At 49.2% G+C, this 23,037-nt stretch overlaps 1 protein-coding gene and 2 long non-coding RNA genes across 3 annotated transcripts in view; 2 read left to right on the top strand and 1 right to left on the bottom strand.

Annotated features, from left to right (window-relative positions):
- LOC116541556 overlaps positions 1 to 18,088 on the bottom strand; it is a 31,157-nt gene extending 13,069 nt beyond the window's left edge. Inside the window, exon 1 of the long non-coding RNA XR_004264858.1 lies at positions 18,004 to 18,088. This is a non-coding gene — a long non-coding RNA (uncharacterized LOC116541556). The remainder of the gene's footprint in view (positions 1 to 18,003) is intronic.
- Positions 3,155 to 4,293, top strand: LOC116541558. The gene is made up of 2 exons (XR_004264860.1): positions 3,155 to 3,631; positions 4,113 to 4,293. It is a non-coding gene; the product is annotated as an uncharacterized LOC116541558 (long non-coding RNA).
- A 249-nt stretch (positions 18,089 to 18,337) lies between the features above and the next one.
- The window catches only part of ASF1B (anti-silencing function 1B histone chaperone), a 16,171-nt gene continuing 11,471 nt past the window's right edge, over positions 18,338 to 23,037 (top strand). Inside the window, exon 1 of the mRNA XM_032265810.1 lies at positions 18,338 to 18,894. Coding sequence (XP_032121701.1) covers positions 18,786 to 18,894 — 109 coding nt within the window. The 5' untranslated portion in view covers positions 18,338 to 18,785. The remainder of the gene's footprint in view (positions 18,895 to 23,037) is intronic.

Raw genomic sequence — 23,037 nt, 5'->3', positions numbered from 1 at the left:
ACTCCTTGGCCTTCTGGACGACTGACGCAGCCTGGACTCCAGGACCCCCATCACCCTTGCCGAGCCCAGGGTAATGCTGCAGGTAGCGGGTAAATCCATTTCTTTTTTAATGGATATGGGGGCTACCTATTCTGTACTGCCTTCCTACTCAGGACCTAGAACACCTTCCCAGGTTTCAGTCATGGGGATTGAAGGAAAGCCCTCCTCTCCTAACCAAACTCGCCCCTTAGCCTGTGTCCTTGAGGGACATCCCTTCTCCCACTCCTTTCTAATCATACCCTCATGCCCAGTCCCCCTTTTAGGATGAGATATTCTCCACACTGTAGGGGCCACCCTCCAATTCACTGGCCACCCACATTCAAGCCCATGTTCTGCCCACCTTCTACTACTACTCCTAACCGGTATCACACCCTGTCTTGACCCCTCGCCTCAACCCCCTATCCCTCCTAATGAAGTTAATCCCTCGGTATAAGACACCTCCAAGCCTGTGGTAGCCAGACATCACACACCAGTTAAAATACTTCTCAAAAAACTCTACCCACTTTCCCTCACATCCTCAGTTTCCCATCTCAAAAACCCACCGCCAGGGCCTAAAGCCTATCATCACCCGGCTTCTGGCCCAGGGACTCCTTATCCCCACCAGTTCCCCTTGTAATGCTCCTATCTTACCGGTCCAAAAGTCAACCAGCAACTACCGCCTAGTTCAGGACCTGTGCCTCATCAACGAGGCGGTAGTACCCCTCCACCCGGTGGTCCCCAATCCATACACCCTATTATCCAACATTCCCTCCACTACCTCTCATTTTACAGTTCTTGACCTCAAGGATGCCTTCTTTACTATTCCCCTTCACCCAGAGTCTTACTTCCTTTTTGCCTTCACCTGGACCAATCCTGACACCAACCTGTCACAGCAGCTCACCTGGACAGTCCTGCCCCAGGGATTTAGAGACAGCCCCCATATTTTCGGACAAGGCTTAGCAGCTGACCTCAGCTCCTGCTCCCTCCAACCCAGTCTCCCTCTCCAGTATGTGGATGAACCTATTATTTGTAGTCCCTCCCTCTCTGTCTCAACAGCACACTGCCACTCTCCTTAACTTGCTTGGATCCCGGGGATACCGGGTATCCCCTGCTAAAGCACAATTGTCAGTCACCTCAGTAATCTACTTATGCATTCGCCTCACCCCCAAAACTAAAAGCCTAACAACCGACCGCCAGCAGGCACTTCTTTCGCTGCAGACTCCGGAGACTGCAGACCAGATTCTCTCCTTCTTAGGATTTGTAGGATACTTCTGTCACTGGGTACCTAACTTTGCCACTCTAGCTAAACCTCTGTATGTGGCGGCTAAGGACACAACCACGGGACCCCTCTCTCATCCTGGAGTTGTAAAACAAGCTTTCAAAACCCTACAAACTGCTCTGTCCAAGGCACCTCCACTTCAACTGCCCGACCTTAACCATCCCTTCTACTTGTTTACTGACGAGAAACAAGGTACTGCAGTTGGAGTCCTAACCCAACCCCTAGGCCCAGTGTATCGTCCTGTAGCATACTTATGAAAACAACTTGATCCCAAGTTAGGGGATGGCAGCCTTGCCTGTGGGCCCTGGGAGCGGCAACAGAACTTACCAAGGACTCCCTCAAACTTACTTTAGGCCAGCCTATCTCGGTGTTCTCTCCTCATCAACTGACCAACCTTCTCACAAATCTCTCGCTCACCTAGGACCCTCTCGCCTACAGGAGTTTCATCTACTCTTTATTAAAAATCCTTCGGTTAGCCTTCATCCCACTTCTCCACTCAACCCAGCCACTTTGTTTCCCCTTCCATCCCATTCTCCCTCCCCAGCCCATTCCTACCCTGAACTAATGAATGCATTTGCTAAACCTCAGGAGGCTTCCCCTATATAACCCCAACCTTACCTTTTAAGTAAATGGGAGTTCAACAGCGACAGCCGAGGGGCGGCAAAAAGCCGCCTATGCCGTAGTCACTGATTCAGCCACCCTTGAGGCATGTCGCCTCCCCGATAAAACCACCTCACAAAAAGCAAAGCTCACTGCCTTAACCCAAGCTCTCACCCTAGCACGGGGAAAGCGGGCAAATATCTATACTAATTCAAAGTATGCTTTTCTTATTACCCACTGCCATGCTGCCCTCTGGAGAGAGCGGGGATTCCTTACTACGAAAGAGTCCCCCATAATTAACGCTACCCAAATCTCTAATCTCCTACAGGCCCTAGCACAGCCCAAAGAAGTCGCTGTCATCCACTGCCAAGGGCACCAAGCCCAGCAAGATGCTGTTTCCTGGGGCAATGTAAGGGCAGATGCAGCAGCAAAATCCTTAACCAGTAACAGGCTAGCCCCCATTCCAGTCCTGTTTCTCACCACGGCCACACCGCTGATTTACTCGCCATCAGAGAAACAGCGCCCTCATATTAAAAGGGGGAACCGAGTCTGATCAAGGTTAGATCTTCCTAAACAACAAAATCACCCTTCCCCGGGAACAGGCCCCAAAAATTACTGCTAAAATCCACCAATCATTACATATAGGGCCCAAAGTGTTGCACCATTTCATGCAGCCCCTTTTGTTCTTGCCAGGTCTGCAAAAGATGACTGAGCAAGTACACAAGGCATGCGTTACCTGCTCTAAGGTCTCATCTCAGGGAGGCTTAAGGCCACAGTTTCCTACCCACCAAATGCGTGGCCACCTGCCAACCCAAGACGAGCAGATTAATTTTACCCATATGCCCACTCACAAAAAACTTCACTACCTCCTAACCTTTGTAGATACCTTTTCTAGATGGATTGAAGCCTCTCCTACCTCCAAGGAAACCACAGACATGGTGGCCTCCCTCTTTTTTTTTTTTTTTTGAGACAGAGTTTCGCTCTTGTTACCCAGGCTGGAATGCAATGGCGTGATCTCGGCTCACTGCAACCTCCGCCTCCTGGGTTCAGGCAATTCTCCTGCCTCAGCCTCCTGAGTAGCTGGGATTACAGGCACACGCCACCATGCCCAGCTGATTTTTTATAGTTTTTGTAGAGACGGGGTTTCACCATGTTGACCAGGATGGTCTCGATCTGTTGACCTCGTGATCCACCCGCCTCGGCCTCCCAAAGTGCTGGGATTACAGGCTTGAGCCACCGCGCCCGGCCGGCCTCCCTCTTAATTCAGGAAATTATCCCTTATTTCAGCGTGCCTGGAAACATCCAGTCAAACAACGGTCCAGAGTTTACAGCTCAGGTGGTCCAGCTGGTCGCCAAGTCTCTCAACATCTCCTGGAAACTACACATCCCCTACCACCCTCAGTCGTCAGGTAGGGTTAAACGGGCTCACAGCATCCTCAAAAATCATTTGGCCAAACTCACCATAGAGGTAAAACTCTCTTAGCCCACACTCCTACCTCTTGCCCTAGCCCGGGTTAAAGCCACCCCACGGAAGCCAATGGGTCTCAGCCCCTTTGAGTTGCTGTACGGCAGGCCTTTTCTAGTTTCTCACAATCTCCCGGTACAACCGCCTCCTCTGGCTTCCTACCTTCCCTACCTCTCTCTCCCGCCACTTACTCATGGAACACGCAGACCGTGCTCTCCCCGTGGTTCCGGGACCAGAGGACTCCCACTCAACTATACCTCTCCAGCCAGGTGACAGTGTTCTCCTCCGGGAACTCAAGCCAGGGTCTCTGCAGCCCAGGTGGTCAGGACCCCAAATCGTTATCCTAACCACCCTGACTGCCGCAAAACTTTTAGGCCACATCCCTTGGTACCACGTGTCCCGTCTCAAACTGGCTCCCAAAAATAATCAGTGGAAATCTAAACCCTTGGGACCCACTCGCCTCCGCCTCACCCGTAACCCCTACCTGTCAACTTCTAACCCTTCAAATTCTCCTCCTAACAATCCTTCTGGTATCCCCTCTTAAAGCCAACTCCTACTATGTCTGGCGGTTCTACCTTCAGGAGTTCTGGACAGAAAGCCCCACCACTAAAACCCAATACCTTGCCCAAGCAGATTGCCAGCCCGCAGGCTGCCAATCAGCCATAAAATTTAAATTCCCAAAATCCAAGTCCAATACTACCAAAAACTCCTGGAATAACTTTAGCCTCTGCTTTTTATACCAAACCAAAGACTCCTGTCATTCAAAAAATGATACCTATGGTGGATGCCCATACGCTTCTTGTGTTATACCCACAAACTTTAGAACTGACACCACCCCAAAAAGTTGAATGCTCTTCGCCAACAACCAAGGTAAAGTGTCCCTTATCATCCATGATCTCTGGGACGCCCACTGGAAAAGGGGTACGGCAGGTAAAATATACACTAGGTTTACAGACAGACGCCCCAGCGGTACCTGGCTAATGTTCCGGTCCTATACATGGATTGTACCTGTGGAAGTAGAGCAACTCAATTTGTTAAGGAATTCCATCTTACAAAATAGGGCTTCTTTAAATAACCAACTTAACCCCTCATTTGAACCCAGGCCCTCAAACAACGCCCCCCCCCAGCCTTTCTCCTGGCTAATTCTAGTACAGCAAGGGGCTAACATGTTAAATTTAACCGGGGTCACAGATTTCACCAACTGCTTTTTATGTGCCTTCCTTAAACCCCCCCCTTAGCCACAGTTCCCCTCCAGACTGGGTTCAACCTGTCACAATCTCCCATGGGGCCTGACACCATCTTAACGGGTATACCCTTGTTCAACGTACATTCTCAAAATCTCTCTCTCTGTTATGGGACAGCCAGCAGCCCCAGCCTCAGGTGCAACACCACGGTAGAAGTAAAATGCTCCCTTCACACACCTCCAGGAGGATACTTTTGGTGTAATGGAACCCTAACCAACGTTATTAATGCATCCCTCCCTTTCCCCTGTGTGCCCGTCACACTAGTCCCGCAGTTAGAAGTGTACGGACAAACTGAGTTCCTATCCCTCATCACACCGTCCTCTAATCACCGGAGCAAACAAGCAGTCTTCCACCCGATAGTAGTTGGCCTCTCTTTAGCATCCTCTCTAGTAGCAGCTGGAATAGGGAGTGGTGCCATGGGCTACAGCATCACTTCAGCCGCTCAACTAGAAGACAAGCTCCGTGTGGCTACTGAAGCGTCAGCCGCCTCTTTAGCCTCCCTCCAGCGACAAATCACGTCGCTGGCTCAGGTAACTCTCCAGAACCGATGGGCCCTAGACTTGCTAATGGCAGAAAAAGGAGGTACCTGTCTGTTTCTCCAGGAGCAGTGCTGCTATTACATCAATGAAACAGGCCTCATGGAAGAAAATGTCAACACTCTCTATCGCCTCCAAGAGAACCTCCACAGGAAGCAGAGCGCACCAGCCGAGTCTCTCAACTGGTGGCAATCCCCCATGCTTACTTAGCTAGCTCCCATTATCACCCCCATTATCGTTTTGTGTCCTCTACTAATACTAGCCCCTTTTTTTCTCAAGTTTTTACAGGCCCGCATAAAAGAAATTTCCAGGGTGGCCGTAAACCAGATGATACTTCACCCCTATATCCGACTCCCAATCGAGGCACCAGCCAATAGACCCCTCCACCTCACTCCGCCCCTATTGAGCAGGAAGTAGCCAGAAAGAAGCAGCGTCCTATATCATCAAAAGGGTTGGAATGTAAGGCCAGTTGCCTCAGGAGCTTGGACACGCCCATCCCTCTCCACGCCTGAAAATTACATCACCAGAATCTGCACTCAGCATCTAGCTTCGCCACACCCACCTCTGCACGCAACACTAAACTCTGCACTCAGCACCTAGCCAGCCGTTTGGAAATCCCCTCTGCACTCAGCACCAGGATCTGCACTGGACACTAAACTCTGCACTCGGCACCTAGCCCGCCGTTGGAAATCCCCTCTGCACTCAGCACCAGGATCTGCACTCCACACCAAACTCTGCACTTGGCACCTAGCCAGCCGTTTGGAAATCCCCTCTGCACTCAGCAGCAGGATCTGCACTGGACACTAAACTCTGCACTCGGCACCCAGCCATCCGTTGGAAAATCCCGCCGAAATTTAAAAGAAGCCCCACCAAAACCTGCCCAATAGTACATTGCCCCATCCAGCCCGCTCACCAGAAATCCCGCCTATCTACCTATAGCAGCTTGCTATGTGCACATCCTGTTTCTCCACAGCCAATCAGAGCGCCTTCCCTCCCTATATAACCCCACGCCTGAGAGGAGTCAGGTGCAACTTCTCTGGCCCCCTTTCCCTAGACCATAGAACCTTGCCTGGGAGCCGAATAAATTAGCGTCTAATTTTTCTCATGCAGGCCTCAGTTTCCTCATTTTAAACTCGGCGATAAACCTGACAGAAAATAAACCTTAAAACTTGTCTCACCAGGGCCACTGCAACAGTCCCTAAACATTATAGCTCCCTGTCCCTCTTCAGGCTTTTCTCAACACAGAAACCACAGTGATCTTCGTAAACACGTACCATCCTCCTTAGCTCAAAACTCTCCAATGTTCTGTCTCACCCAAAGCACAGGCCAAGGTCAACACAATGGCCTACAGGCCTTCCAACCTCACCCCCCAGCTTCCTCCCCACCTTCCCTCCACTCGCTGGGCTCAAACAGGCAGGCACCCCCTTGCCTGCCTCAGGGGCTTTGCACCGGCTGTTCTCTCTGCTGGCTTGGCCTCCGTCCCCTTCTCCATATCCACAGAGTTGACTTCTCCTGCAGAGTTTATGAAAATGAAATCCTACTTCCCAGAAGGCCTTCCCAAGCCACTCAACAACTTCCTAACCTGTTCCTTGCTCTATCTTCATAGTACTACTACTCTCTAGCAATTACGTTTTGCTTATTTGTTTATCATCTGCCTCTTGGCTACAAGGTAAGACCTTGAAAAGCAAGGGTTCTTGGTCTAGGCCTACAGCATCTGGCACACAGGCGATCTGAAAGTATCTGTTAAAGAATGAATGGGCCGGGTGCGGCGGCTCACACCTATAATCCCAACACTTTGGGAGGCTGAGGCGGGTGGATCACGAGGTCAAGAGATCAAGACCATCCTGTCAACATGGTGAAACCCTGTCTCTACTAAAAATACAAAAATTAGCTGGGCATGGGAGTGCATGCCTGTAGTCCCAGCTACTCGGGAGGCTGAGGCAGGAGAATTGCTTGAACCCAGGAGGCAGAGGTTGTGCTGAGCCGAGATCGCGCGCCATTGCACTTCAGCCTGGGTAACAAGAGTGAAACTCCGTCTCAAAAAAAAAAAAAAAAAAAAAAAAAGAATGAATGAGGCTGAATTCAGCATAAGACCCAAAGCAAGCATGAGATGACAGTGATGAGTGATAGAAGCTCTTCAATGAGGATAAAGAAATATATTTAATCTCCATCTAGAATAAAAATTTAAAAATAAATAAATAAAAGAGGCCAGGCACAGTGGCTCATGCCTGTAATCCCAACACTTTGGGATGCCGTGGTGGGTGGATTACAAGGTCAGGAGATAGAGACCATCCTGGCCAACACATGGTGAAACCCAATCTCTACTAAAATACAAAAAACTAGCTGGGCATGGTGGCCCACACCTGTAGTTCCAGCTGCTTGGGAGGCTGGGGCAGTGAAATCTCTTGGACCCAGGAGGCGGAGGTTACGGTGACCCAAGATTGCGCTACTGCATTGATGCCACTGCATTCCAGCCTGGCAACAGAGCAAGACTCTGTCTCAAAAAAAAAAAAAAAAAGAATGATGTAAACTGTAAATCTGCCATTCCCTCAGCTGGTTCAGTTTCCACACGTCGCTCACTGTGTGACGCTAAGATTTTAATTCAGTTTGGCCTCAAAGCCTAAGATCAGTATTTCATCTGGTGCCCAAATGACGAAGAGGCAATCTGTTCTCACACTGGAGGATGAAATGAATCTAATACATTTTTTGAGAGATGCTCTATAGGCAAGCATGGGGACTTTTAAGAGTACACAATTTTAGACAGACACCGTGGCTCACTCCTGTAATCCCAGCCCTTTGGGAGGCTGAGGTGGGCGGATCACTTGAGGTCAGGAGTTCAAGACCAGCCTGCTCAACATGGCAAAACTCCACTAAAACAAAAATTAGCCGGACAAGATGGCACACACCTATAACCCCAGTTATTTTGGAGGCTGAGGCAGGAGAATCACTTGAACCCCAGGAGTCAGAGGTTGCAGTGAGCCAAGACCACATCACTGTACTCCAGCCTAGCTGACAGCAACACTCCATCTCAAAAAAAAAAGTAGATAAGTTTAACTATATGTGATTTGACCTAATACTCTAATTTAAAATCTAATCCCACATACAACGAGAGTCAAATATGACCAGTCTTTGTGTCTTTTATTCTCCCCTTCACTACATACAATCTAAACTGGCTGTGCCTGGCCAGGTGCAGTGGCTCATACCTGTAATCCCAACATTTTGGAGGCCAAAGGTGGGCAGGTCACTTAAGGTCAGGAGTTCAAGACCAGCCTGGCCAACATGGTGAAACCCCTTCCCTATTAAAAAAAAAAAATTAGCAGGGTGTGGTGGTGGGTGCCTGTAGTCCCAGCTACTTGGGAGGCTGAAGCAGGAGAACCACTTGAACCTGGGAGGCAGAGGTTGCAGTGAACTGAGATCATGCCACTGCACTCCAGCCTTGACAACAGAGTGAGACTCTGTCTCAAAAATAAAAATAAACCTGCTGTGCCTGACAACCTCTAACCCTCAGGTGGTTGCTAGTGGCACCCATTCATCTGCATGTGGCCAGGGACAATACATTTATGCTGAGATGTATCATTTGAAAGCTCTTTCCCACGTTTTATTCTCATGTAATTCTCAAAAGACATGTATTTTTTGTTGTTTTTTTTTTGAGACGGAGTCTCGCTCTGTCACCCAGGCTGGAGTGCAGTGGTGCAATCTTGGCTCACTACAACCTCCACCTCCTCGGTTCAGCCAAGTCTCCTGCCTCAGCCTCCTGAGCAGCTGGGATTACAGGTACCCGCCATCATGTCTGGCTAATTTTTGTATTTTTAGTACAGATGGGGTTTCACCATGTTGGTCAGGCTGGTCTCAAACTCCTGACCTCGTGATCCACCCACCTTGGCCTCCCAAAGGGCTGGGATTACAGGTGTGAGCCACTGCATCTGGCCAAAAAATAAATAAATAAAAATGAATTTCAGGTAGATTTTTTAAAGCTAAATATGAAAAGTAAAATTTCCAGAAGAAAACCCAGTAGGATATCTTATTGATCTCAGGGTAGGATTTCTCAAGCAAGGCACACACACACACACACACACACACACACACACACACACACACACAAAACATGACACACTATAAATAAATAGATACTTCTGATGACATTTTTTTTAAAATAATTTTTTACTTTCTCTTTTTTTACTTTTTTTTTTTTTTTTTTTTTTGTTGAGGCAGAGTTTCACTCATGTTGCCCAGGCTGGAGTGCAATGGCGCGATCTTGGCTCACCGCAACCTCCGCCTCCTGAGTTCAGGCAATTCTCCTGCCTCAGCCTCCTGAGTAGCTGGGATTACAGGCATGCACCACCATGCCCAGCTAATTTTTTTTATATTTTTAGTAGAGACGGGGTTTCACCATGTTGACCAGGATGGTCTCGATCTCTTGACCTCGTGATCCACCTGCCTCGGCCTCCCAAAGTGCTGGGATTACAGGCTTGAGCCACTGCACCCGGCCTTTTCTTTTCTTTTTGAGATACAGTCTTGCTCCGTTGCCCAGGCTAGAGTGCAGTAGTGCAATCACAGCTTACTACAGCCTCAATCTCCTGGGCTGAAGCAATCCTCCAGCCTCAGCCTCCTTAGCAGCTGGGACTACAGGCATACATCACCATGCACAGCTGACGGGGTCTCACTTTGTTGCCCAGACTGGTCTTGAACTACTGGGCTCAAGCCATTCTCTCGCTTTGGCCTTCCAAAGTTCTGGGATTACAGGCATGAGCCACTGCACCCAGCCTAAAATAAAAATAATTTCTAAAAACTCTGAACATCAAAACATTATAAAAATTAAAAGACAACCAGGCGCAGTGGCTCACGCCTGTAATCCCAGCACTTTGGGAGGCTGAGGGAAGAGGATCACCTGAGGTCAGGAGTTTGAGATCAGCCTGGCCAACATGGTAAAACCCTGTCTCTACTAAAAATACAAAAATTAGCTAGGCATGGTGGTGGGCACCTGTAATCCCACCTACTTGTGAGGCTAAGGCAGGAGAATCACTTGAATCCAGGAGATGGAGAGATTGTACCACTCTAGATTGTTTTTTGAGACAGAGATTCACTCGTTACCCAAACGAATAAAAAAAAGAAAGGACAAGCCTCAGATGTGAGAACACCTGCAGTCCATAAGCCAAAGACAATCCGGCAGAAGGGGCCAATTCACAGAAGGCAACTGGCCGATAAACATCTGAAAATAGCTCAACCTCACTAGTATTCAGGGTAATGCAATTCAAACCCACTAATTACCAACCATCAGAAGGACAAACATTTTAAAGTCTGACAATAGCAAGTATCGATAAGGACACTGTGGCTGGCCTCGGTGGCTCACGCCTGTAATCCCAGCACTTTGGGAGGCTGAGGGAAGAGGATCACCTGAGGTCAGGAGTTTGAGATCAGCCTGGACAACATGGTGAAACTCCATCTCTACTAAAAATACAAAAATTAACCAGATGTGGTGGCACACACCTGTAATCCCAGCTACTCAGAAGGCTGAGGCAAGAGAATTGCTTGAACTGGGAGGTGGCAGTGAGCCTAGATCGTGCCATTGAACTCTGGCCTGGGCAGCAAAAGCAAAACTTTCTCAAAAATAAAAATAAAAGATAAGCACATTGAGCCACAGGAACACTAATGGTGGGAGTAAGAACTGGTGACATCATTTTGAAAAACAGATTGGCAGCATCTGGGAAAGGTGAATATTTCCACAAGCCACAGTCCAGCACTTCAACTCCTTGCTACATATCCCAGAGTAACTCCTATGTGTGCTCAAGGAGACAAAGATACCAATGCATACCGCAGCACTGAAAACACCCTAAATTTCAACCAAGTGAATCAGTAAGTAAACACTGTCCAACAAAACTTTGTTTTCATGGAAATGTTCCCTGTCTATGTTCTCTATACACCACAGTGGCCACTAGCCACAGGCTCCTGCCGAACATGTGAAATTTGACTAGTGTGTCTGGGGAAATGGGATTTCCATTTTGTCTACTTTTAATCTAAATGACCACATGTGGCTAGTGGCTACCTTATCAGCACAGCTGTATAGCAGTGAACATAAGTGAAGTAGACCTACACATGCTTCCACATAAATCTCAAAAGCATTACATTGGATGAAAAAAGCAAGTTTTGGCCAGGCATGGTGGCTCACACCTGTAATCCCAGCACTTTGGGCGGCCGAGGCGGGCAAAGCAGCTGAGGTCATGAGTTGGAGACCAGCCTGGCCAACATAGTGAAACCCTGTCTCCACTGAAGTACAAAAACAAGCTGGGCATAGTGGTGCGCGCCTGTAATCTCAGCTACTCAGGAGCCAAGGCATGAGAATCGCTTGAACCTGTGAGGTAGAGGTGGCAGTGAGCCGAGATCACGCCACTGCACTCCAGCCTGGGTGACAGAGACTCTGTCTCAAAAAAAAAAAAAAAAAAAGAAAGAAAAAAGCAAGTTTCAGAAGGCAGGACCTAGTGCCACCCTAGTGCCAGCTCTGCCAGGATACACCAAGTATGGTCCCATTATCAGAGGTCTCCAAGACCACCCTGAGGTTCAGTGACTCACTAGGAGAATTCACAGGATTTAGCTTGGAGGTGTAGGCATGGCTGTGATTTATTACAGTGAAGACACAAGGCACAATCAGCAAAGGGAAAAGGTGCATGAGCTAAAGTCCAGAGGAAACCAGGACAAGCTTCTAAGAGTCCTCTCCCAGTGGAGTCACACAGGACTCGGTCAATTTCTACCTCCAACGACGACAGCACCAGGGATATGCGGTCTACCAGGGAAGCTCATTACTCAGTGACCAGGGTTGTACTAGGGGGTGGTCGTTTACCAAAGTGCCAGACTCCAGAAGGACAGCAGGTGTTCAACATGAACCACATTGTTGGTGAGAATAGTTTAGGCACTCATCATTTGGGGAACCGCAGAAACCCTCCTAAAATCCAAGTTCCTAGATATCAGCCAAGGGCCAATCTTGCAAACAGGCCTTCCTAAGAATAGCAGTCTCAGACCTGCTAGGTTAACTCTAAATTGCGCAGACACCATTTATATAAAAGTATAGAACGTGACAAACAATACTATATATGTTTAAAGATACACGCCTCTATGCACAGAAGACTATAAACATCAAATTCAAGATTGCAATTACATTTGAGGAAAAAGGGAGAGGAATGGGTTTGATGTAGGGTAGAAGATCCTTCAGTTGCATCTCTATGTTTCAGCTCTTAAGCTGGGTAATGGGCAAAGGGTATTTTGCTATAGCACTTCTTATACTTTTTTGAGTGTGTGTGCACCTGAAGTATTACACAAGAAAAAGGAAGATATATCTGCTTATTATTATGTGCTACTAACAGTTTTTTTTGTTGTTTTAAATTTTTAGACAGGGTCTCACTCTGTCACAGAGGCTGGAGTGCAGTGGTGTGATCTTGGCTCACTGCAACCTCTGCCTACTGGGCTCAAGCGATCCTCCCACCTCAGACTCCTGAGTAGCTAGGATGACAGGCACATGCCACCATGACCAGATAATTTTTTTTCTATGTATATACATTTTTTGAGACAGAGTCTTGCTCTGTTGCCTAGGCTGGAATGCGGTGGCGCAGTGGTGCAATGGCGCAATCTCAGCTCACCGCAACCTCCGCATCCCAGGTTCAAGCGATTCTCCTGCCTCAGCCTCCTGAGTAGCTGGGATTACAGGTGCGTGCCAGAATGCCCAGCTAAGTTTTCTATTTTTAGTAGAGACAGGGTATCACCATATTGGCCGGGCTGGTCTTGAACACCTGATCTCGTGATCTGCCCGCCTAAGCCTTCCAAAGTGCTGGGATTATAGGCATGAGCCACTCTGCCTGGCCATGTGTATTTTTTTTTTTTAGTAGAGATGGGGTTTTGCAATGTTGGCCAGGCTAGTCTGGAAATCCTGACCTCAAGTAACAGGCCACCTTGGCCTCTGAAAGTGCTGGGATTACAGGTGTGAGCCACCATGCACACCCAAAAATAAGTACAAATTCTGATGTGTTACTAAGATCATAAAACTGGGTGATGTGATTAAGAAAGGGCTACTTTATTTATTTATTATTTTGAGACGGAGTTTCACTCTTGTTGCCCAGGCTGGAGTACAATGGCACCATCTCAGCTTAATGTAACCTCCACTTCCCAGGTTCAAGCCTCAGCCTCCCAAGTAGCTGGGACTACAGGCGTATGCCACCACACCTGGCTAATTTTTATATTTTTAGTAGAGATGGGGTTTTGCCATATTGGCCAGGCTGGTCTTGAACTCCTGCAGCCTCTGCCTCCTGGGTTCACACTCAGGTGATATGTCCATCTCGGCCTCCCAAAGTGCTGGGGTTACAGGCATGAGCCACCGCACCCGGCCAAGAAAGGGCTACTTTAAATAGGGTACTTTGGGAAGGCTTCTCTCAGAGGACATTTGAACTGAACTACAAGTGAAGAGAGTGAGGCAGCCATGCAATTATCTGGAGGATGCACATTCCAGGCAGAGGGAACGGCCGGTGCAAAGCCCTGCTGCAGGAACAAGCTGGTGTGTTGAAAGAAGGGAAATAAAGCCAGCAGGGCTTGAGAGCGGTGACAAGAGGAAGAATGGTAGACAAGGCCTGAGAGGTCAGCTGAGGCCACCACCAAGGGCCTCCTAAGCCATAGGAAAGATCTTAGGTTTCATTCTAAGTAGGATAAGCCTTTGAAGGTTTTAAGCAGAGTAATGACATGATCTGGTTTACAAGTGAAGATCATTCAGCCAGCTGTATAGAGAATGCATCACAGACAGGGCCACTTTCTTCATTAGCACCACGGAAATAATGCTTGTGGCTCATGAGCTTCTCAGGGGCTAGGAAAAGGTCGGGGACAGGGATAAAGGAAAAAAAGTTCCACAATGCCAAGAGAAAACTACAAAGTTGGAATGAATAAATGTTTAATTAAGCACCTTGAAAATGTAACATCCTGACAACTGCATTAATCATTAAATTCAGTATTCATAAGCAATCGAATTACATTTGGAAATTAGATTTTCTCAAATCACAAATATCCCCAAGTATGCAATGAATGCCAAGAAATCAAGTGAATCATAACTGTGAGTTTCCCTGAAGCCAAATAATTCCAAAAGAATAAAAAAAACTTTCAATTTTTTTAACAACTTGAAAAAAACTTTTTTTAACTTAATGTGAGATGAAGATACCAAAAAAATGGGTTAGGCGCTGTAATCTCAGCACTTAAGGCCAAAACAGGAGGACTGCTTGAGGCCAGGAGTTCAAGACCAGCCTGGGCAACAGCAAGACCCTGTCTCTACAAAACATTTTAAAACAGGCCAGGCACAGGGGCTCACACCTGTAATCCCAGTACTTTGGGAGACCAAGGTGAGCAGATCACCTGAGGTCAAGAGTTTGAGACCAGCCTGGCTAACATGGCAAAATCCATGTTTACTAAAAATACAAAAATTAGTTGGGCAAGGTAGCATGTGCCTGTAGTCCCAGCTACTTGGGAGGCTGAGATGGGAGAATCACTTGAAGCCAGGAGCAGGAGGTTGCAGTGAGCCAAGATCGAAGCACTGCACTCCAGCCTGGGTGACAGAGCAAGACTCCCTCACAAAAGAAAAAAAAAAAAAAAAAAAAAAAAGAAGTAAAACAAATTAGTCAGGCATGGGGGCATGCACTGGTAGTTCCAGCTGCTCAGGAGGCTGAGGTGGGAGGTTACAGTGAGCCACAATCATGCCACCACTTGCACTCCACCCTGGGCAACAGAGCTCTATTTAAAAAAAAAAAAAAAAAAAAAAAAAGAAGGGGGGGGGCCAGACATGGTGGCGCACGCCTGTGATTCCAGCACTTTGGGAGGCTAAGGGGGCCCATAACCTGAGGGCAGGAGTTCGAGACTAGCCTGACCAACATGGAGAAACCCCATCTCTATTAAAAACACCAAATTAGCCAGGAGTGGTGGCACATGCCTGTAATCCCAGCTACTCGAGAGAGTAGCTCGAGTAGTAGGCAGGAGAATTGCTTGAACCTGGGAGGCAGAGGTTGTGGTGGGCCGAGATCGCACCATTGCACTACAGCCTCGGCAATAAGAGCGAAACTCCACCTCAAAAAAAAAAAAAAAAAAAAATCCCACGGGAACTAGATTCTTTAAAAAGAAAACATTTGCCTAGCATAGTTAGTGAGTCCTAGTGAGCCCACAGAGGTGTCTGGGGAAGAAATGCTAGTGGCTTGGGTCAGAGCTATTCAGGCTTACGGCCTATGAGTGTGAACACTGTCCAGGGCACCCTTAAAAAGGCCTCTCTAGGGAGAGGACAACTGAACCGAGACTTGAATGACAAGAAGGCATAAGCCATGCCAAGAGTCCAGGAGAAGATGTTCTGGGCAGAAGCTTTGTGCTGGGAGTGGCTTGTTGGATTTTTTTGAGACAAAGCCTCGCTCTGTTGCCCAGCTGGAGTGCGGTGGCACAATCTTGGCTCACTGCAACCTCCGCCTCCCAGGTTCATGCCATTCTCCTGCCTCAGCCTCCTGAGTAGCTGGGATTACAGGCACACGCCACCACACCCAGCTAATTTTTTTTTTTTTTTTTTTTTTAAGTAAAGACAGGGTTTCACCATGTTGGCCAAGCTGGTCTCCAACGTCTGACTTCGTGATCCACCTGCCTTGCCCACCTTGGCCTCCCAAAGTGCTGGGATTACAGGTGTGAACCTCCACACCTGGCGGCTTGTTGGATTTTTAATAAGAGTAACCGTTACTTAGGCTGGACTGAAGTTGGAGCTGGGTGGTTAACAGGAGACAAGCATAGAGAGTTTGGAAGACAGCGTTTTCATCCTGAGAAATGACCTGATCAAATGTGTTTTGATTATTACTGGACACCTCCGCTGTCCAGTAATACAGTAGCCACTTGTCACAGGGGCTCAAGAGCACCCAACGGTGGCTATCAAGACAACTAAACTGTTCTTTTCTTTTTGGAGACAGTCTGTCTCTATCACGAGGCTGGAATGCAGTAGCACGATCCTGGCTCACTGCAACTTCCGTTTTCCGGTTTCACACAATTCTCCTGCCTCAGCCTCCCGAGTAGCTGGAACTACAGGCATGCACCACCACCCCCAGCTAATTTTTTTTGTATTTTTAGTAGACATGGGGTTTCACTATGTTGGCCAGGATGGCTTTGATCTCCTGACCTTGTGATCCACCTGCCTCAGCCTCCCAAAGTGCAGGGATTACAGGTGTGGGCCACTGCATCTGGCCCCCTGAACTTTTTTTTTTTTTTTTAATTTAATTTTAATTTTTAGAGACAGGGTCTCACTCTGACACGCAGGCTGGAGTGCAGTGGCTAAACATCCTGGGCTCAAGTGATCCTCCTGCCTCAGTTTCATAGGTAGCAGAGTACAAGTGTGCACTATCACACCTGGCTGATTCTTTTATGTTGCCCATGCTGATCTTGAACTCTTGGCCTCAAGAAATCCTCCATGCCCAGACTCTAAAATTTCATTTTTAAACAAAGTAAAATTTAAATAAAAAAAAGAAAAAGATATGGCCGGGTGCAGTGGCTCACGCCTGTAATCCCAGCACTCTGGAAGGCCAAGGTGGGCGGATCACTTGAGGTCAGGAGTTCAAGACCAGCCCGGCCAACATGGTGAAACCCTGTCTCTACTAAAAATACACAAACACAAATTAGCTGGTTGTGGTGGTGCACGCCTGTAATCCCAGCTAGTCAGGACACAGGCAGGAGAATCGCTTGAAGCCGGGAGGTGGAGGTTGCAGTGCGTCGAGATCGCACCACTGCACTTCAGCCTGGGTGAGTGAGACTCCATCTCAATTAAAAAAAAAAAAAAAAAAAAAAAAAATTGAGCTCATGGAAGACTCCGAAGTACGTTGAGAATAGTAGGAATGTGTGAATCTACATTTTCAACTGCAAACCTTATGAAACCTAAGAAACCTGATCGACTATTTTCGAAGAAAATGTATTCACATGCCCGATGACAGATGTGCGGTTGAGTGTACAACACACAAGGAATCTGAATGTTTTTTCACTGGGTAAAAGAATGCAACATACTGTGTGTTACTGGCTCAGAGCTGTGGCTCACGCCTGTAATTCCTGCACTTTGGGAGGCTGAGGCGGGCGGATCACTTGAGGTCAGGGGTTCGAGACCAGTCTGACCAACATGGAGAAACTCCGTCTCTACTAAAAAACAAAAATTACCAAGGCATGGTGGTGTAATCCCAACTACTCCGGGGTGGCTGAGGCAGGAGAGTCGCTTGAACCCGGGAGGTGGAGGTTGCAGTGAGCTAAGATCGAGCCACTGCACTCCAGCCTGGGCCACACAGCGATACTCCGTTTTTTTTTTTTGTTGTTGTTGTTGTTGTTTAAGTGGCTTCCAAAAAATGTAAAATTAGGTGCGCGGCAGGCATTATTTTTCCACTGGGCAGCGCTGATTTCCCGTGGGGCAGAGACTCCGCAACCTGGAGTCTCCCAAGCCGGGGCCGACGGCCCAGGGGGGATGCGGCGGAGAGAAGTTTCTGGATGTATTATGTGGTCATGAGTCATGACAGGGAATTTCCACGGCGCCGTTCAATGGGAAGACGCTGCCTCGAGCGCTGAATAGCAGAGCACCGACTCGAACCCTGGTCTGTCCCCTAACTGGAACTCCCATTTTCAGTACCGTCCGCTTGAAACCTCCCAAGAGCCCACCAGGGGGCGTGAAAGGGCTTCCAACCCCTCGGGGGCAAGAGCGGGATCCAAACTCGGCCGGACTCCCGAGGTCCGAGCGCGCCGCGTGACTGCCACTCCGAACATTCACAACGTTCACAACGGACACCCGGGCCGCTGCACCTCGAGGTCAGGAGCCAGCCACTCAGAAAAGCTCCAGCCAACGCTCACCTGTTGACAGACGCTGAGGCCACAAACGCTCCTCCTCTCGCTTCACACTCCCCAGCACTGCGGTGACGCCCGACTTCCGCTTCTCTCCAGCGAATCCCCAGCTGAGCCTCCTTAGGCTCCCGCTTTCATTACCAATCCAGCCAATCAACTCTCAAAAAACCCTCTTTATCTCCGCCCCACTCCCTCCTGCCAATCACTGAGGGTGCGAGCACCGCCCTTCCCGCCGTCTTCAGCGAGCGCCGCGCGCCACCGCTCGGCGGTTGGCGGCGCTGCGCGCTACTGGATACATATCCCGGAATAGCGAGGCGAGAGGCGGGCCACGCCGGTACGGGAACCCTCAGGATTGGACAGCAGGAGGCCGGCGCTCTGACTCCGTCCACTCCTGCCGTTGACCTCCTAGTCGGAGACGCTGGGGATTGGTTCCCAGAGGACACACTAAGAAGACTGGAGGTGGTCCCGCCCTCCTCACGCTCCGTGGAGAGGGAGCTCCACTGATTGGTCCGAGGAGTCTGGGCGCGCGCCGAGCGGCGCTCCAGGATTGGCTGAGAGGGTGCGCGCGCCGCCAGGGAGCGTTGGCGGTGATTGGTCAGAGGGCGGAGGCCGCCTATTTGAAGGCGGCGCGCGTACGAGGTGCGCACTTCTGTCTGCGGAGAGAAGAGACTGGAGCGGGCTCTGTCAACACTACCCCGTTGATCCCGCCACCGGACCCAGACGCGGCCTCGGTCACAGCCCCTGCCCCTTCCCCTGTCCCTGTCCCTGCTGCGGCGCGGTGAGTCGAGGCGATGGCCAAGGTGTCCGTGTTGAATGTGGCGGTACTGGAGAACCCGAGCCCTTTCTACAGCCCCTTCCGGTTCGAGATCAGCTTCGAGTGCAGTGAAGCCCTGGCGGACGGTGAGGCTGGGCTTGTGCGGGTAATCCCCACCCCCGGGCCGACCCCGGCCTCCCCGCGGAAAACTGCTCCCATGGCCAACTTGATCTCCCCCATGAAACCCCTCGTCCTCCCTCTCCGTCAACCGCGATCTCCCCCAGACCGCCAGTCAACCCGATGTCCGGCTGGAGACCCCCCCCCCCCGCAGCCACCAGCCAACTCGGACCTCCCCGGGACTTCCTCCCCCACTGCCCGCCTTGACCTCCCGGGTGGAGGCTTTCCGCTAGCCAACTCGGACATCCCAGTGATCTCCTTCGCCACTGCCCGCCCCGACCTCCCCATAGAGATTAATGCCCCCCGCCCAAGCCCCATTTCCAGCGTGAGGAGCCTCATCCATCTTTTTTCTTTGGAGCTCTTCCGAGGTACCATTTTCATGGAGAGACCTTCTCGGCCTCCATTTCTTAACCCATGGAGATCTTCAGCCACCGTGGCTTCCCTGTGGCAAGACCCCTGTTTCAGCCACCCACCGATTTTTGCCCACTTAGACACTTTCCTATAGTGAGATACTCCCATCTCCCTTTTTCCCTCTGAAGACCCCACTCTGCAGCCCCTTCCCATTTTCCCCGGGGGAAATCCCAGCCATTTTCTATTTTCCCTGTGGAGACCTCTTCCCCAACTCCCTTCTCCCCTCACCGTGAAGACCCTCCCCTCCAGTAACCTTTTTTCCCTATGAAAACCCGTCAAGACCGCTCTCTCCACATCTTCCCATCTGTCTACCAGCTATCCCCTCCCCAACCTGCCGATATTTCAACAACCCCACGCCCACCAATTGCTGCTAGTTTTCTACCCCAATGCACATACCCTGGAACCTGATTTCCCTTCTTCATTGGGGCCCAAACCCCTATCCTTGAGCTCCCCCTGGGAAGGATGCTACGGTTTGCAGTGACTTGGTCTCCCCAGCTCCCCTTCCCCACCCTCTTCTGTAGGCTTGGATAAACACACAGATCCGAGGGGTGGCACAGCCAGGCAGGCATTAGCTAGTTCCCCAGGTTTGCCCGCCCATTTCCAGCTGACTAACTGCAGCAATTCTTCGCTTTTTCTTTTTCCTTTTCTTTTCTTTTTTTTTTTTTTTTTTTTGAGAAAGAGTCTTGCTCTGTTGCCCAGGCTGGAGTGCAGTGGCACAATCTTGGCTCACTGCAACCTCAGCCTCCTGAGCAGCTGGGATTACAGGCGCCTGCCACTACGCCCGGCTAATTTTAGTATTTTTAGTAGAGGCGGGGTTTCACCACGTTAGCCAGGCTGGCTGCCAACTATCAACTGTAAGTGATCCACCCACCTTGTCCTCCCAAAATGCTGGGATTATAGGCACAGGCCACCACACCTGGCCAATTTTAGTATTTTTAGTAGAGGCAGGGTTTCACCACATTGGCCAGGCTGGTCTCGAACTCCTGACCTTCTGATCCAACTGCTTTGGCCTCCCAAAGTGCTGGGATTACGGGCATGAGGCACTGCGCCTAGTTTCCTTCTTGTTTCTTCTTTCTTCTTCTTCTTCTTCCTTTCTTCTTCTTTTATATAGCTGGATAATCAGTGTCAAGCTTCCATTGCTTTTGATGGTCTGACCTAGTCTGGGGGTGGGTGGACTGGGCTGAGCTCTGACGGGCTCCAGCTTCAAACAGTCAGCTGGAGCTTGGAGGTCACAGACTCCTATGCATCTTTTCCAAGGTGCTTCCGCAGATGTACTTATTAATCTGTGTGACTTAAAGGTGGACAGGGCTCTCATCTCACAGATGAGAAGACAAGAGGCACAAAGCGCAAAAGACCTTTCAAGTCAAGGCTTGCACAAATCCAAAATCTACGGTCACCCAGGGAGCCTTGGCACCACTAAAAGGCAAGTCCTGCTTTCAGGAAGAAGTACTCCATTAGGGCATTTTTCTACTTGGTGGTTAAAAGAGAAAAGGCAGCAGCCAAGGAGGTGGTGATGCAGTGGCCTGTGAAGCCGGGGTGTGCAAACTAGTGCCTCTTGGGGTCAGGTGGGTGGTTTCCCCTCAAAGCTGGTAGCGTGTATTAGCTTGGGGCTGATACAGTGAGATGCGGATGTGCTCCAGGTAGGCCAGTAGGTCTATCTCTTCCTGGTCTCTCTCACTTCTTTTTTAAATTAAGGAGTCTACTTGTGGCTAACTATAGAATAAGCCAAGTTAAATCCTTTCTGGAACAGGGCAGCGTGTAAATAAATAAATAAAGTGTAGAATGTCGCTATGGAATAAGATTTAATTTAAAAGCCAGGAGGAGATGGAAGGAGGTAATAGGCTGAGGGATTCCCAGCTTCCAGACGGCAGGAGATCAGGTTTCAATCAGCCTGTTTGTGTTCCTTGCATTCACAAATGGTGACGCGGTCATTCTGTGGTACTTTACTCCTAGGAAGCCCCTGCCCTGTGACTTTACTAACTTATTTATAGAATTAGAGTCGGAAAGGCTAAAGTCAACCAGCTGGTAACTTTTTTTTTTTTTTTTTTTTGAGACAGAGTGTTGCTCTGTTGCCCAGGCTGGAGTACAGTGGCGCGATCTTGGCTCACTGCAACCTCTGCCTCCTGGGTTCAAGCAATTCTGCCTCAGCCTCCTGAGTAGCTGGGATTACAGGCACGCACCATCACGGCTGGCTAATTTAGTAGAGATGGGATTTCACCATGTTAGTCAGGCTAGTCTCGAACTCCTGATCCACATGCCTCGGCCTCCAAAAGTGCTGGATTACAGGCATGAGCCACAGCACCTGGCCCTGCTGTTCATTTTTTAATAGAAATGGAATGACTTCTCAAGGGTCACACAGCCAGTTTATAGAAGTATTGTCACTAAGTTCTGAATCTAAGTTCTTTATCTTCGCTCTAATCCGGGGAAAGAAAAGAAGGATTCCCTATTTCAGGGGTGGAGCATAGATAGGAATGACCATAGAATTTATTGCCAAATCAGGACACTCAAAACTCAGTGAAGGGGTGTGCTATTATTATTATTTTTATTTTTGAGATGGGGTCTCACTCTGTCACCCAGGCCAGAGTGCAGTGGCACGATCTCAGCCCACTGCAACCTCCACTGCCCAAGTTTAAGCGATTCTTCAGCCTCAGCCTCCCAGGTAGCTGGGACTACCAGCGTGAGCCACCATGCCTGGCTAATTTTTGTATTTTTAGTAGAAACAAGGTTTCACCATGTTGGCCAGGCTGGTCTCAAACTCCTGACCACAAGTGATCTGCCTGCCTCAGCCTCCCAAAGTGCTGGGACTACACTTTGAATCCCAAGCGCCCGGCCAGGGAATGCTATTATTAATGCACCTGGATGATAAATCTTTTCCTTCAGGATACTCAAGTGGGAAATCCTGGCTCTTCCAGTCCTAGGGCTGTCTGTGACTGCTCTGCCAGCTTGCTTTCTGCCTCTTTCTGGCTTCCTCTCCATGAAATGAGAGAATCTGCCTCAATCTCAGCAGTGTCAACTGAAAATCTTGACAAAACCCCTAACCCAACTATGTGAGGTGGCTCATGCCTGTAATCCCAGCAATTTGGGAGGCTAAGGAAGGAGGATTGCTTGAGCCCAGGAGTTTCAGGCCAGCCTGGGTAACAGCAAAACCTTGTCTCTACAGAAACATCAGAAAATTAGCCAGGCTTGGTGGCATGTGACTGTGGTCCCAGCTACTCAGGAGGCTGAAGCGGGAAGATTGCATGAGCCCAGCAGGTGAAGGCTGCAGTGAGCCAAGATTGTACCACTGCACTCCAGCCTGGACAAGACAGCAAGACCCCATCTCAAAAAAAAAAAAAGAAACAAAAAAAGAAAACCACCACCCTAACCGCTAAGCCCCAGTCAGGTGACCCCTGTTTCTCAAGGGCTGCAAGCCCCCTTTGCACTTTTATCTTCAACATCTGGAAATAGATGCTTCCAAGTCATAGAACCCAGATGTTCTGACCCAGCACTAACGCAGTGGTTATGGTAGCAGGGCTCATCTGTGATAATGAACAAAGGCAAAAAAAAAAAAATGGGGGGACAGCAACCTGGGTGGCAGAGATTGCAGTTAGCCGAGATTGTGCCATGCACTCCAGTCTGGGCAACAGAGCAAGACACTGTCAAAAAAAAAAAAAAAAAAAAAAAAAAAAGGCCAGTTGTGGGGGCTCATGCCCATAATCCCA

This window comes from Sapajus apella, unplaced genomic scaffold (assembly GCF_009761245.1).
Source record: "Sapajus apella isolate SASKATOON/1434 unplaced genomic scaffold, GSC_monkey_1.0 scaffold152, whole genome shotgun sequence".
Classification (NCBI taxonomy): Eukaryota; Metazoa; Chordata; class Mammalia; order Primates; family Cebidae; genus Sapajus; species Sapajus apella.
This window is presented reverse-complemented; position numbering and strand designations above follow the sequence as displayed.